We start from the raw sequence: 16,052 nt of genomic DNA on the forward strand, positions 1-16,052 counted from the left end.
TAGTCTGGCGACTGTGGCCATTGCTGCTATAAACATTGGGGTACAGATGGCCCTTCTTTTCACAACATCTGTATCTTTGGGGTAAATACCCAGGAGTGCAATGGCAGGGTCATAGGGAAGCTCTATTTTTAATTTCTTGAGGAATCTCCATACTGTTCTCCAAAGAGGCTGCACCAACTTGCATTCCCACCAACAGTGGAAGAGGGTTCCCCTTTCTCCACATCCTCTCCAACACATGTTGTTTCCTGTTTTGTTAATTTTGGCCATTCTAACTGGTGTAAGGTGATATCTCAATGTGGTTTTAATTTGAATCTCCCTGAGGGCTAATGATGATGAACATTTTTTCATGTATCTGATATCCATTTGTATGTCTTAATTGGAGAAGTGTCTGTATCAAATTAGATTTTAAGCCAAAGGCCATCATAAGAGATGTGGAAGGACGCTATCATAATTAAAGGGTCTCTCCAAAAAGAAGATCTAACAATTGTCAAGATTTATGCCCCTAACATGGGAGCAGTCAATTACATAAGCCAACTAATAACAAAATTAAAGAAACACATCGAACATGATACAATAAATAGTAGGGGACTTTTACAACTCACTCACTGCAATGGACCAGTCATCTAAGCAGATCAACAAGGACACAAGGGCTTTGAATGACACACTGGACCAGATGGACTTCACAGATATATTCAGAGCATTCCATCTTAAAGCCACAGAATACACATTCTTCTCCAGTGCACATGGAGCTTTCTCCAAAAGAGATCACATACTGGGTCACAAATCAGGTTTCAACCGGTACCAAAAGTCTGTGATCATTCCCTGCATATTTCCAGACCACAGTCTCTTGAAACTTGAACTCAATCACAAGAGGAAATTTGGGAAAAACTAAAAAACATGGACTCTAAAGAGCATCCTATTAAAGAATGCATGGGTCAACCAGGAAATTAACAAACAAGTAAAAGAATTCATGGAAACAAAGGAAAATGAATACACAACTGCTCAAAATCTTTGGGATGCAGCCAAGGCAGTCCTGAAGAGGGAAGTATAGAGCGATACAAGCCTTTCTCAAGAAACAAGAAAGGTCCTAAATACACAACCTAACCTTCCACCTACAGGAGCTGGAGAAACAACAGCAAAGAAAGCCTAAATCCAGCAGGAGAAGAGAATTAATAATGACCAGAGCAGAAATAAAAGAAATAGAAACCGAAAGTACAGTAGAATATAGCAACAAAACTAGGAGCTACCTGTTTGAAAGAAGTAATAAGATCCATAAAACCCTGACCAGACTTTGCAAAAAGAAAAGTAAAAGGACCGAAATTAATAAAATCATGAATGAAAGAAGAGAGATCACAACCAACACCAAGAAAACACAAACAATCTTAAGAACGTATAATAAACAACTATTTGCCAACAAATTAGGCAATCTGGAAGAAATGGTAAGAGAAAAACCTGAACAGACCCATAATCAGCAAGGAAACGGAAACAGTCATCAAAAATCTCCCAAAAAACAAAACTCCAGGACCCGATGGCTTCCCTGGACAGTTCAACCAAACATTTAAAGAGGCATTAATACCTATTCTTCTGAAGCTATCTCAAAAAATAAAAACGACGGAAAACTTCCAAACTCTTTCTATGAGGCCAGCATTACCTTGGTCCCAAAACCAGACAAAGACCCCAACAAAAAGGAGAATTACAGACCAATATTGCTGATGAACACGGATGCAAAAATTCTCACCAAGATACTAGCCAACAGGATCCAACAGTACATTGAAAGGATTATTCACCGTGACCAAGTAGGATTTATTCCTGGTCTGCAAGGGTGGTTCAACATCTTCAAATCAATCAGTGTGACACAATACATTAATAAAAGAAAGGACAAGAACCATATGATACTCTCAATAGATGCAGAAAAACCACCTGACAAAGTACAGCATCCCTTCTTGATTGAAACTCTTCATGGTGCAGGGATAGAGGGAACATACTTCAATATCATAAAAGCCATCTACAAAGAGTCCACAGTGAGTATCATTTTCAATGGGGAAAAACTGAGAGCTTTACCCCTAAAGTCAGGAACACGGCAGGGATGACCACTCTCACCACTGTCGTTCAACTAGTACTGGAAGTCCTAGCCTCAGCAATCAGACAACAAATGAAATAAAGGCATCTGAATCAGCAAGAAGTCAAACTCTCACTTCTCGCAGATGATGTGACACACTACGTGGAAAACTCAAAAGACTCCCTCCAAAAATTGTTAGAAGTCCTACAGGAATTCAGCAACGTGGCAGGATATAAAATCAATGCACAGAAATCAGTTGCATTTCTATACACCAACAATGAGATAGAAGAAAGAGAAATTAAGGAGTCAAACCCACTTACAATTGCACCGAAAACCATTAAGATACCTAGGAATAAACCCAAACAAAGAGGCAAGGGATTGGTACTCTGAAAACCATAGAACACTCATGAGAGAAACTGAGGAAGACCCAAAGAAATTGCAAAAACCTTTCATGCTCATAGATTGGAAGAAAAAATACTGTTAAAATGTCTATGCTTCCCAGAGCAATCTATATATTCAACGCAATCCCTATCAAAATACCATCAACATTTTTTCAGAGCTGGTACAAATATTCCTAAAATTTGTATGGAACCAGAAAAGATCCCAAATGGCCAAAGGAATGTTGAAAAAGATAACCAAAGCTGGTGGCATCACAATTCCAGACTTCAAGCTCTATGACCAAGCTGTCATCATCAAGACAGTATGGTATTGCCACAAAAACACATGCATAGATTAAAGAGCCCAGAAATGGACCCTCAACTCTATGGTCAACTAATCTGTGACAAAGCAGAAAAGAATGTCCAATGGAACAAAAGAAAGTCATTCCAACAAATGGTGTTGGGAAAACTGGACAGCCACAAGCAGAAGAATGAAACTGGACCATCTTGTCACCCTACATTAGACCCCATTTGGGGCATAAAAATAAGATTCAAAATGGATGTAAGACCTAAATGTGAGACAGGAACCCATCAAAATCCTAGAAGAGAACCCAGGTTGTATTCTCTCTGGCTTTGGCCAAAGCAACTTCTTGCTAGACAAGTCTCCAAAGGCAAGGGAAACAAAGACTTCATCAAGATAAAAAGGTTTTGCATACCAAAGGAAACAACTGACAACACTAAAAGATGACCTACAGAATGGAAAATGGTATTTGTAACTGACATATCAGAGAAGGGGCTAGTATCCAAAATCTATAAAGACTTATCAAACTCAACACCCAAAGAACAATCCAGTCAAGAAATGGGTAGAAGAAATGAACAGACATTTCTCAAAGAAGACACACAAATGGGCAACAGATTTGAAAAAATGCTCAGCATCACTTGGCATCAGGGAAATAAATATAAATCAAAAGCACAATGAGATATCACCTCACACCTGTCAGAATGGCTAAAATGAACAAGTCCGGAAACAACAGATGTTGTCAGGCATGCAGAGAAAGCAGAAGCCTCTTACACTATTGGTGGGAATGTAAACTGGTGCAGGCACTCTGGAAAACAGTATGGTGGTTCCTCAAAGAGCTGAAAATAGAGTTACCCAATGACCCAGCAATTGCACTACTATGGATTTACCCCAAAGATATAAATATATTGATCCAAAGAGGCATCTGCACCCCAATGTTTATATCAGCAATTTTATTGATTTATTTATTTGAGACAGAATGAGAGATAGAGAGCACGAGTGGGGGAAGAGGCAGAGGGGGAGGAAACAGCAGACTCCCCACTTAGCAGACAACCTGCAGTGGGGCTCTATCCCAGGACCAAGGAATCATGAGCTAAGCTGAAGGCAGTCACTTAACCAACTAAGCCACCCAGGCACCCCTCAGTACCCTACATTAGACCCCATTTGGGGCATTCAATGAGAGGGTACCTTTTATAAGAAAGGTCTAAGTAAGAAAATTCTAGATGGGAATGCTTGTAATATACAGCTGACCGTTGACCAACATGGGTTTGAAGGGTGCAGGTTTACTCTACTTACACATGGACTTTTTTTGATACAGTATTTTAGTGTAGTTTCTCTTGTGTTTTTCTCAATAACATTTTTTCTATAGCTTTATTATGAGAATATAGTATATAATACATGTAATGTAAAAAAAAACTGTGTTAACGAACTATTTATGTTATCAGTAAGGCTTCCAGTCACTAGTAGGCTATTAGTAGTTTGGTTTTTTAGATACCATGCAGAAGTGAAATCATATGGTATATGCCTTTCTCTGCATTATTTCACTTAGCAAAATACTAGGTCTACCAATGTTGTCACAAATGGCAAGATCCCATTCTTTTTTATAGCTGAATAAATATTTCATTGTATATGTATCACACATCTTCTTTATCTGTTCATCTATTGATGGACACTGAGGTTGCTTCCATACTTTGGTTATTGTAAATAATGTTTCAAAAAACATAGGGGTGCACATAACTTTTCAAATTAGTGTTTTCATTTTCTTTGGGTAAATACCCAGTAGTGGAATTGCTGAATGGTACTGCATTTCTATTTTTAATTTTTTGAGGAATCATACCACTTTTGGACAATAACATTATATTCAGGCCTTATAAAATTAGTAATATGACAACATTACTAGACAGCCTTGTAAAATTACTAACTCAATACCACTTGATGGGAGAAACTTTTACTGAAGCAACTTTATAAAGCATTAATAAATACTATGTAAAATATAAGACACTTTTTTATATGACATGACTTAAGGAATTACCAGTGTGATGTTATTGTCTTTTCCCCAAAAGCTTATCCTAAATATTTACTTCTGTGACCTTTATTTCAAAGTGAGAACTGTGTTTAGATGGTGGAAATAGCTTGAAGTCCACTAATAAGGAGAACATATTTGCAATTTTATTTATACTTTTCCATTTATCAAAAAAATAGGAGGGTAAGAAAATTATACACAGAAAAACAACGTGCAATGTATCAGCAAATATTAATTCAAAGAATTATTAACGAAGAATTTTCTCATAAATGTTAGTTTGAAAACTATGGCTCATAGAAATCTAAGGGTCCCCTGGGACACAGCAGGATTGAGGGACAAGGAAGTCTACAGGTGTAGTCTTATCTCGCCTTTAGCTAAACAGCTCTACTTGTCTCTGTTTTATATAATACAGTTTAATGCAAAAAAAAAAAAGATAAGTTCTATTCTTTGGAAAAAACAGTTTTTCCCCAGAGGTATAAAAGTCACTAACTTAGTCAACGTCCCTAATTTCACGTAAGAGACAAAAAGGCCTCAGAGAGATTGTAATTTCCCTGAGGTCAAAAAACCACCTAGTTGCAGGCCAGGAATGTGTTTTAGTTACTTCCTCATATTCAGGTATGGAATCAGAAGAGACCCTGAATCGCTAAGGAAATGTTGAAAAACAAAAATAAAGCTGTCGGCATCACCTTACCTGATTTCAAGCTTTATTACAAAGCTGTGATCACCAAGACAGCATGGTACTGGCATAAAAACAGACACATAGACCAGTGGAACAGAGTAGAGAGCCCTGATATGGACCCTCAACTCTATGGTCAATTAATCTTCGACAAAACAGGAAAAAATATACAGTGGAAAAAAGACAGTCTCTTCAATAAATGGTGCTGGGAAAACTGGACAGCTATATGTAGAAGAATGAAACTCGACCATTCTCTCACACCGTACACAAAGATCAACTCAAAATGGATAAAAGACCTCAACGTGAGACAGGACTCTATCAGAATCTTAGAGGAGAACATAGGCAGTCATCTCTTTGATATCAGCCACAGCAACTTCTTTCAAGATACGTCTCCAAAGGCAAAGGAAACAAAAGCGAAAATAAACTTCTGGGACTTCATCAAAATCAAAAGCTTCTGCACAGCAAAGGAAACAGTCAACAAAACAAAGAGGCAACCCACGGAATGGGAGAAGATATTTGCAAATGACAGTACAGACAAAAGGTTGATATCCAGGATCTATAATGAACTCCTCAAACTCAACCCACATGAAACAGACAAACACATCAAAAAATGGGCAGAAGATATGAACAGACACTTCTCCAATCAAGACATACAAATGGCTATCAGACACGTGAAAAAATGCTCATCATCATTAGCCCTCAGGGAGATTCAAATTAAAACCACATTGAGGTATCACCTTACACCAGTTAGAATGGCCAAAATTAACAAAACAGGAAACAACATGTGTTGGAGAGGATGTGGAGAAAGGGGAACCCTCTTCCACTGTTGGTGGGAATGCAAGTTGGTGCAGCCTCTTTGGAGAACAGTGTGGAGATTCCTCAAGAAATTAAAAATAGAGCTTCCCTACGACCCTGCAATTGCACTCCTGGGTATTTACCCCAAAGACACAGATGTCGTGAAAAGAAGGGCCATCTGTACCCCAATGTTTATAGCAGCAATGGCCACAGTCGCCAAACTATGGAAAGAACCAAGATGCCCTTCAACGGATGAATGGATAAGGAAGATGCGTCCATATACACTATGGAGTATTATGCCTCCATCAGAAAGGATGAATACCCAACTTTTGTAGCAACATGGACGGGACTGGAAGAGTTTATGCTGAGTGAAATAAGTCAAGCAGAGAGAGTCAATTATCATATGGTTTCAGTTATTTGTGGAGCATAACAAATAGCATGGAGGACAAGGGGCGTTAGAGAGGAGTAGGGAATTTGGGTAAATTGGAAGGGGAGGTGAACCATGAGAGACTATGGACTCTGAAAAACAGTCTGAGGGGTTTGAAGTGGCCGGGGGGGTGGAAGGTTGGAGTACCAGGTGGTGGGTATTATAGAGGGCATGGCTTGCATGGAGCACTGGGTGTGGTGAAAAAATAATGGATAATGTGTTTCTGAAAATAAATAAATTGGAAAATAAATAAATAAATAAAACAAAAAAAATTGGAAAAAAATTGAAATAGAAGTGTTATAAGTTTTAAAAAATGCTCCAAATAAGACAACAATTAAGGATGTACTCTCAGGTAAGAAAATGACAACAATTACAACTTTAAAAGAAAAATTAATCTTTTTAGCATTACAAGTTTATTTAATTCATAAAAAGGACTTATCGTGGATTCTTTTAAATAATAAATATCCATATTTGATTAAGTGTTTGGATTCTTATTGTTGACTTATACATAGGGGTGGGAAAAATGGGTAACAGCAAACTTTAAAATTGTTATGAACAACTACCAACCAGGAAATTAGTCAAAGCATCTAAGTATAGATTTCATTCGTGAACAATAATATTTACTTTCTAAAATTGAATTTAGATGTAAGTTTTCAAGAAATTTACAATGTGTCCATTTTGAGGTGCCGGGGTAACTTAGTCAAGTTTCTGACTCTTGTTTTTGGCTCAGGTTATGATCTTAGGGTTGTGAGACGGGGCCCCATGTAGGGTTCCACACTCAGCAGGAAGTCTGCTTGAGAATCTCACACTCTCTCCCCCTCTTGTACACTCTCTCTCTAAAATAAATAAAATCTTGAAAAAATAATAAATATGCCAGTTTAGTTATAATTATTGAATAAAGATAATAATAGGTATCTCTTGAAAGAGCTCCAGGAACAAAGAAAAAAATCAAAATTTATGTCTCATTTCTTTATCAGCAAAAATAATTATGACTTTTACTTAGTGTGTAATAGTTAGCTAAGCAACTCAGAATCTTACCAAATGAAAAACAAAAATTATATGAGAAATCTGAAACCCAAGGAAAAAAAGGTAAGATAATATAACTAACCTTGAACAAGAAAGTCTCAATGTCATTACTTGAACGCCATGAGTTTGAGGTAGGAATCACCACGTTTTCTCTTAGAGCAACATTTCTATTGAATAGTGAACTATTATTAACATTTCTACCATAAGGCAGATCTAGGGCTGGCCTCATATTAATAGTGTCAAGCAAAGTTTGCTTTTGCTGTTTCTCCACCAGAAGTTTGGTACTGGTCTCTGCCAGCCTCTCACTAGTCCTGTTAGGATTACAAAACACAATACTTAGTATTTCATTTCTCCCCAAATCAGTCCTAAATTACTTGCATTTTTTTAAGTCTCCGTAATAGTAAACAAAATGTGCCATTAAATAGTGTTTTAACATGATAAATGTGACAGAGCAGACCTACTATGTATAATTATAGGTTTAAAACTGTTCTAAAGAAGTCCATGTATCTCTAGGGTTCCTAACTAACAAGTAATTCAAATTAAGGAGAGAGAGAAATGGCTATCAGTGATGTCCATGGCCTAACAGGTTACACCTGCTGCCTTCTGGAATAGTTGTACTTAAAAGATTCTTGGGGATGCCATGATACATACTTATATTTAGTAAACCAATTTAGAGCTGCAAAAATAAACCATCCTGGGGGGTCTGGGTGGCTCAGTCGGTTAACCATCTGCCTTCAGCTCAGGACAGGACCCCATAGTCCTGGAATTGAGCCCCATACTGGGCTCCCTGCTCAGCGGGAAGCCTGCTTCTCCCTCACCCTCTGCCTGCTGCTCCCCTCTGCTTGTGCCCACTTGCTCTCTCTCTCTCTGTCAAATAAATATGACAAGGGGCGTTAGAGAGGAGAAGGGAATTTGGGTAAATTGGAAGGGGAGGTGAACCATGAGAGACTATGGACTCTTAAAAACAATCTGAGGGGTTTGAAGTGGCAGGGGGGGGTGGGAGGTTGGGGTACCAGGTGGTGGGTATAATACAGGGCACAGCTTGCATGGAGCACTGTGTGTGGTGAAAAAAAATAATGAATGATGTTTTTCTGAAAATAAATAAATTTTTAAAAAAGTTTAAAAAATAAATATGTAAAATCTTTAAAAGGAAAATAAAAATTTTAAAAATCCCTCAAAGACATTTTTCAAATATTGGCTTTCACCACTCTTGTATATTTCACACATTACCTCAGAGAGATTGAGCATTTGGCACTGAGGAAAAATTTAGACGAACAATGGCTAGAGAACTAGTAGATGGCAGAGTCATGCTCAGAAAGAACTGAAACAGCTCCAGAAGCAATTAGGTTATAACACAGATACCAGGGTACTGGAGGTGGAATCTACCATTTCCAACTTGACCTTTTGGGTTAAAGATGTACTCTTCCAAAAATAAACTAACAATAAATAAATATTATAGCGGGGGGGTCGGAGGTCGGGGTACCAGGTGGTGGGTATTATAGAGGGCACGGCTTGCATGGAGCACTGGGTGTGGTGAAAAAATAATGAATAATGTTTTTCTGAAAATAAATAAATTGGAAAAAAAATAAATATTAATGAACTCATTTCTATTTAGGGTAATTCTGACAGTTTTATAATATGCTGTCTAAATTATAAACCTTCAAACAATTAGTTTAAAGACTAGGAGATCATATTAACTGAAAATATTCAAGGGAAAAAAATAAAATCATTTAAACCAACAAAAAAAAAGAGAAATGCAAACTCACTTGGACTAGCATTTTGACAATAAGTGCATTTACAAACATCATTTTTCAAAATTATACTATCTAGTTGGCTTTCACTTACTACTGATCTCATGAACGTGGCTCCAAAAAATTATGGTTTAGAGGCAAATTAATAAGCTAACTCTACTTTCTATGATTGTTTTAACTTACTTGTTCAGTTCATTTGTCAATGACATTCGATGTGTTACTTCTTCTAGGTAGAGATGCTTGTATATGTCCAATTCTGTTTTAGTAACGTCTTGAAAACTTTTCATTTTGGATAATTCAAATTCCAGCTCTTTAATTCTGAGTTCCATTTGACTTCTTACTGAAGCATTATTATTTTCTCTTAACTGTGCTACGCTTTCTTGAAATGCTACTTGCGTCTAAAGCAAATTAAAAGCATAGTTTTAAAATTGTTACAACCTGGGTAATTACAGTATATTTCTTTCTTTTAGTTTTATGTCAATGATTCAGAGAGCAATTTTTAAAGTGGAAAAAAAAGCTGAAATGTAAAATATTTATCATTAATGTGAAATTGAATTAAATGTGAATAATGTTCATTCTTACATTAGAACTCATGCAATCTGATAATTCAAAGAATAATAAAATCATTTAAATTTTTTAAAAAGTGAACAATACAACTTCAGAATAATCGAGGTACCTGGGGTGCCTGGCTGACTCAGTCATCTGAGTGCTTGACTCTTGTTTTCTGCTCAGATAGTGATCTCAGTGTCCTGAGAGAAAGCCCTGTGTCCTACTCAGCATGAAATATGCCTGGAATTTTCTCTCTACCTGTCCATCCCCCACTCATGCTTTCCAAATAAATAAATAAGATATTTAATATAAAGAAAAGGAATAATCCAAGTATGGTACCATTTCTTTTATGTAGGAATGCCCAGGATGGAGCCCAAACAAGCAACTGACTGAGCCACCCATGTACCCCATGGTCAAAATTTTTAAAGCACAGTTTTTTCTTTTCCTCTCAATAGCCTTGTTTTATACTAACTGGTCTTAAAAAATAAAATGACTTTCTACTGTGAATCATTCTGAAAGATCAATTTAGTGTGAATAATAATGAAAACTGAAATTTTTAAAGGGAAGGAACAAGTGCTTTCAGAAATTTACCAAATTGCTATAAAGGAAGTAGAGGAAAACTCTACACTGCATATAACCAAAATGTAATTTGCAGTAAAATGAATTAAAGCATTTTATAGACAAATAAATCAACCTCTAAAAATAGATCGACTTCTTTTATTTTTTTTCTACGTTTAATCTTGTCCTTTCTTCAAAATCCCGTTTATATTGTTCTATTTTACTATATCCTACCACGTTGCCTTCTACACAATTTCTGAGGTTTACTTCTTGTTGTTCCAACTTCTTTTTATTCTTCCCTAGCTTTTCACATTTCATCTGTATTTCTTTCATAGATGATAACTCCTGAATAAGAACCTGGTTTCTTGAAGACATAGTTTCCAGTTTTGCTGTAAGATCATCAACCTGCATGAATAAAATAATACAGTTTGGAGGCAGAGTGAAAAGAGTCTAATGCAAAAATAAGACCCCACATATTTTTCTAAGATTTTAAATCTCTGCACCAAACATGGGGCTTGACTCACACCCCCAAGATCAAGAGTCACATACATTACTGACTGCTCCGGGCAGGTGCTCAGATTTTAAGATAAGTTCATTTTCAACAAAATGTTATCTATATTGTAATACAGTCTTGGAATGCGGAACCTCAAATAACTCAGAAAATGAAGAACAAAATTCAAACCACTAGGAGTTGCTAAAATTGATCTCTGCTGTCATCCTCTTTGCCACACATTTGTATTTAATATTTATACTTTTATTTTTATGATTGTTTCAGATTTTTCCTCCGTAAAATAACTGTAAGTCACGTCTTAGTAGAAAGTCTCTTAACCCTTCCCTCATCTTAACACTCCATAATTTTTTTTAAAGATTTTATTTATTTATTTGAGAGGGAGAGAGAGCAAGACAGCAAGAGCACAAGAGCAGGGAGAGGGAGAAGCAGACTCCCCACTGATCAGGAAGCCAAGCATGGGGCTCAATCCCAGCATCCCAGGATCATGACCCAAGCCAAAGGCACTTAACTGAGCCACCCAAGTACCCTCATACTCCTTAATTTTTAAAGAAGTTTTCGGAATACCGTATTGACTTATGTAGGTCTGAGCCAATAAATGCTTACCAAAATAAAACTTTGAAAATAAGACTCTGATTAATGAATCTATAAATACTGATTCGATTGCCATCAGCCTTTTTCTGAATTACAAATGTTTTATGCTAATTTCAATTGCATTCTGAGGAGAAATGATTCACAAGGTTAAGAAATCACATCTCTCAGTAAAAAAAAAAATAGTGGGGAAAAATTTTAGTGAGATGATCCATATATTTTTGGATAAAAAAAATTCTTTAACTCGACAGTGTTACAATTTTTTGTTACTTCTCACAAAATAAGAGGATATACTAAGCAATGAAAACAACCAAAAAACTTGCTGGAGTTTCAGTGATGCTGAGTTGGGAAGAACTCCTTTCCTTTAGATATGACTGGAAAGACAAGTGGATGTGGTGGTTTTATACACTGACACTTCTCCCATGACAACCCCTCCGCTTCATATGTGCTGGCCTTAGTAACTGGTTCCTAGTGAACAGAATATGGCAGAGCTGCTGTGTGATTTTTAAGGCGAGGTTAGAAAATGTGATATAGCTTCCATCTGACTTTCTTCTTCTAGGAAACCTCACCCTTAGAATCCAGCTGTTATGGGAAAGCCCAGGGTACCTAGTGAGTCTTCATGCAAATATTCCAGCTGAGACTGCCCTAGCTAACATCCTAGCCAAAAGCCAGCCTCAACAGCCAAATATGTGCATGAACAAGGTTTTAGAGGATTCTAGTTCCCAGCTTCCAGTCATCCCAGGTGATGCCAAATGAAGAAGAAATGAGTTGGCCTTACTCAGCCTTGTCCAAAGATTTGTGAACAAGATAAATGCTGTTTTGAGCCACTAGGTTTTGAGATGGTTTATTACGCAGCAATAAATAACTGGCACAGATACGGATATTAAAAGGGGGTGCTGCCATTAAAAAAGAAAACCAAAAAACTGAAACTAAACCTTCTTTGGACCAGGAGGTGGGTGGAGCCTCAAAGAAGAGTAAGAGTGAGAAAGAGAAAAGCAATCTGAGGGGTTTGAAGTGGCAGGGGGGTGGGAGGTTGGGGTACCAGGTGGTGGGTATTCTAGAGGGCACGGCTTGCATGGAGCACTGGGTGTGGTGAAAAAATAAGGAATACTGTTTTTCTGAAAATAAATAAATTGGAAAAAAAAGAGTGAGAAGTAGAGAAGAGTAAGAATGAAAACCAAAAGGGCTTCCAAGAGACTGTGAGTGGAAACCTGATGGCCCTTGAAGGGGCTTACAGCAAAGGTTTCTAGACAAGTGAAGAAAATGACACTAGAGGGAAAAGGAACTCGTGCCACAAACCACATGAAAGTAAAACTGGTAGGAGAGATAAGCTAAAGAAAGACTATTCAATATGAAGGAACCGGGACTTACTGGGTTCATCTATCTGTTCTTCATTTATAGCCTCTCCACATGCTGTATTGTCAAATAATGCTAAAATAAAGAAATGTTTCTGGGTTAAAAGCAAATCCAGGAAGACAAGGCCTATGGATGAAGCCAAAACTATAAACCCTTTATTAAGACTTGAGAAGGACTTAAGGTGTGCCTCAAATTTCTTTAAGGATCATAAGAGTGTGAGAGTTTGAAAGGCATTGTCAAATGAGACCTGCACAGGAAACCTGAGGTGAAAGCTTACCTCAAAAGACCTGGGAGAATGGCTTTTCTAATGGCACGAAATCCAATCATATTCAAGGAAAACTCAAAAAATTAAGAGAATTATAGTAGCAAAAACACTGTTTGCGAGCTTGGACTAAAAGAGACCAAGATAGTACAAACTAAAAATAGGTCTTTGAGTCTTAGAATTCCCACCAGGAGGAAGCAGGCTGAAAAACAGGCTGAAAAAGCAGCTACAAATACGCGCCATTCCTTATGAAAAGGACAGAACCAAGAGCTCAAAAAGTAAAGCAAACAGCCATGGAGAAGCATTCCCATGGTTAGGACTAAGTCCTCACTGAAGAACTGACAGCATGCTTCAGGGTGTGTTTCAAAACTGCTATGGACTAGTGTGCCTCCCATCTTCTTTCAATGGGAGAGTCCTTAGCAGGTTACCAGAGTGTTCCATTTTGAGTGGTAGAGAACTGTCTTCCTTAATTCCCAAGTGCTCAGATGGAGAGGACTTGCACTCAAGGGACTATACTTCAGGCACCTTATCCCTGCGGTACCTGATTAAGATGGTAAGATCTTGGACTCAAGCCCAAACCCGATGCCAGGAGAACTGAGATTTGTGGGAGGTATGGGGGGGTGAGTGTATTTTTCATGTGGGAGGAATACAAAAAATTGTGGCCAGCGGGTAAATCATGCTGCTTTTAAAATGTGTCCATAGGTTTTTAAATATTCATTCCATTAAAAAAAAAAAAAGACCATGGGCCTACCTTTGTGACTTTCCTCTAACAGAATATGGTGAATGTGATGCTCTGTGTATTCCAAGGCTAGGTTACAAAAGACAATAGAGCTTCTGCCTTGCTCTGCAGATCAGGCAGCTTTTTTTGGATTGGAATTTAGCCCCTCATCTTGTAAGAAAATTCAGGCCACAAAGAGTCGAGGTGTGCCAGTGTAAGTGTTTCGGCTGCCTGCCCCAACTATAGTCCTAGACAATAGCCAGCATCAACACCACCAGATGTGAGTGAACAAATCTTCAAACATTTCCATCCCCAAGCCTTTCATCTGCCCCACCTGAAGCTAGGCGAAGAGAACAAGCTGCCCTAGCCAGACTTTTCCTAACAGTAGATTTGTGAACAAAATAAATGTTATTTATTTAAGCCACTAAACTTTGGGGAGTTTGTTAAGAAAAAACAGATAGAAAAATGGATGACAAAAAGAGTTAATAAGATACATAATCTATATATTAGAAATTGGTCTCCATTAAAGTGGGAAGTAAAAAAGGTTAAGATTATTTTTTTTAATTTTAAAATATTTATTCATTTGGGAGAGGTACAGGGAGTCAGAGAACAAGCAAGGGGAGAGGCAGAGGAGAGGGAGAAGCAGACTCCCTGATGAGCTGAGAGCCTGACATGGGACTCGACAGGACCTGGAGATCATGACCTGAGCCGAAGGCAGACACTTAACCATCTGAGTCACCCAGGTGTCCCTAAGATTAATTTAATAATGACAAACAGTGCTAATGAGAAGAAGCCCATAACCAGAAGCAAGACCTAAGAAGTTTTTCTTTCTGTTTTCCCCCATTTAGAGTGTCATTACCTGTGCAATTTTTATATATGACCTTTATTAAGTTGAAGTATATTCCTTCTAAACCTACTTTTTGAAGCTTTTTATCATGAATGGATTTTTTACTCTCTTATCATGAATGGATGTTGCACTTTGTCAAATGCTTTTTATAAAAGATTTTATTTATTTGACAGACAGAGATCACAAGTAGACAGAGAGGCAGGCAGAGAGAGAGGGTGGGAAGCAGGCTCCCCACCTAGCAGGGAGCTTGATACGGGGCTAGATCCCAGGATGCCAGAATCATGACCTGAGCCTAAGGCAGAGGATTTAACCCACTGAGCCACCCAGGTGCCCCTCAAATGCTTTTTCTACATCTTTTGAAATAATCAGATGATTCTTCTCCTTTTATTAATTTGGTGTATCCCAATGATTGATTTGCAGATATTAAAACACCCCCATAACCTAGGAATAAATCCCATTTGATCATGGTGATGATTTTTTTAATGTATTATTGGATTCAGTTTGGAGTATTTTGTTGAGGATTTTTGCAACCATGTTCACCAAAGATACTGGCTTAGAGTTCTTTTTGTGGTGTCTTTGTCTCGTTTTGCTATCAGGGTAATACTGGCCTCATAGAGTGAATTTGGAGTTTTTCCTTCCTTTTCTGTTTTTTGGAATAGTTTGAGAATAGGTACTAACTCTTCCTTTAAAATGCTCAGTAGAATTTGCCTCTGGTCCTGGACTTGTGTTTGTTCATGGTTTTTGGATTAATGATTCCATTTCTTTGCTGGTTTTCAGTCTCTTCAAATTTTCTATTCTTGTTTCAGTTCTGGTAATTTATAAGTTTCTAGGAATTTATCCATTTCTTCTACATCGTCCATATTGTTGGCATATAGTCATTCATAATATTCTTTTATAACTGTGGTGTTGATTGTTATTTCTCCCCTCTCATCTGTGATTTTATTGGGGTGCTTTTTCTCTTCTTTCTGATAACTCTGGCTAAAACCTTATTGGTTTTATTAATTTTTTCAAAGAACCAGTTCCTGGTTTCATTGATCTCTCCTATTTTTGTCTTTTTAAATTTTCTATAGTGTTTACTTCTGCTCTAACTTTAAAAAAAATATTTGAGAGAGAGAGAAAGTGGGGAGAGGGTCAAATGGAGAGGGAGTAGAGAATCCTCAAGTAGACTACCTGCTGAGCACAGAGCCAGAAGCAGGGCTCAATCCCAGGACTCTGAGATCATGACCTGAGC

General features: G+C 37.5%; 1 protein-coding gene across 3 annotated transcripts in view; it reads right to left on the reverse strand.

The window, feature by feature from the left end:
• The window catches only part of LOC122891088 (ankyrin repeat domain-containing protein 26-like), a 127,219-nt gene that overhangs the window by 7,044 nt on the left and 104,123 nt on the right, over nt 1–16,052 (reverse strand). For 2 of the 3 annotated variants that reach the window (XM_044226479.1, XM_044226480.1), the window contains exons 25-27: nt 10,774–10,944; nt 9,616–9,830; nt 7,764–7,992 (exon numbers count right to left, since the gene is read on the reverse strand). In XM_044226479.1, the coding sequence (XP_044082414.1) occupies nt 7,764–7,992; nt 9,616–9,830; nt 10,774–10,944 (615 nt within the window). The remainder of the gene's footprint in view (nt 1–7,763; nt 7,993–9,615; nt 9,831–10,773; nt 10,945–16,052) is intronic. The other variant, XM_044226481.1, reaches the window with a different exon arrangement.

This window comes from Neovison vison, chromosome 12 (genome assembly GCF_020171115.1).
Source record: "Neovison vison isolate M4711 chromosome 12, ASM_NN_V1, whole genome shotgun sequence".
Classification (NCBI taxonomy): domain Eukaryota; kingdom Metazoa; phylum Chordata; class Mammalia; order Carnivora; family Mustelidae; genus Neogale; species Neogale vison.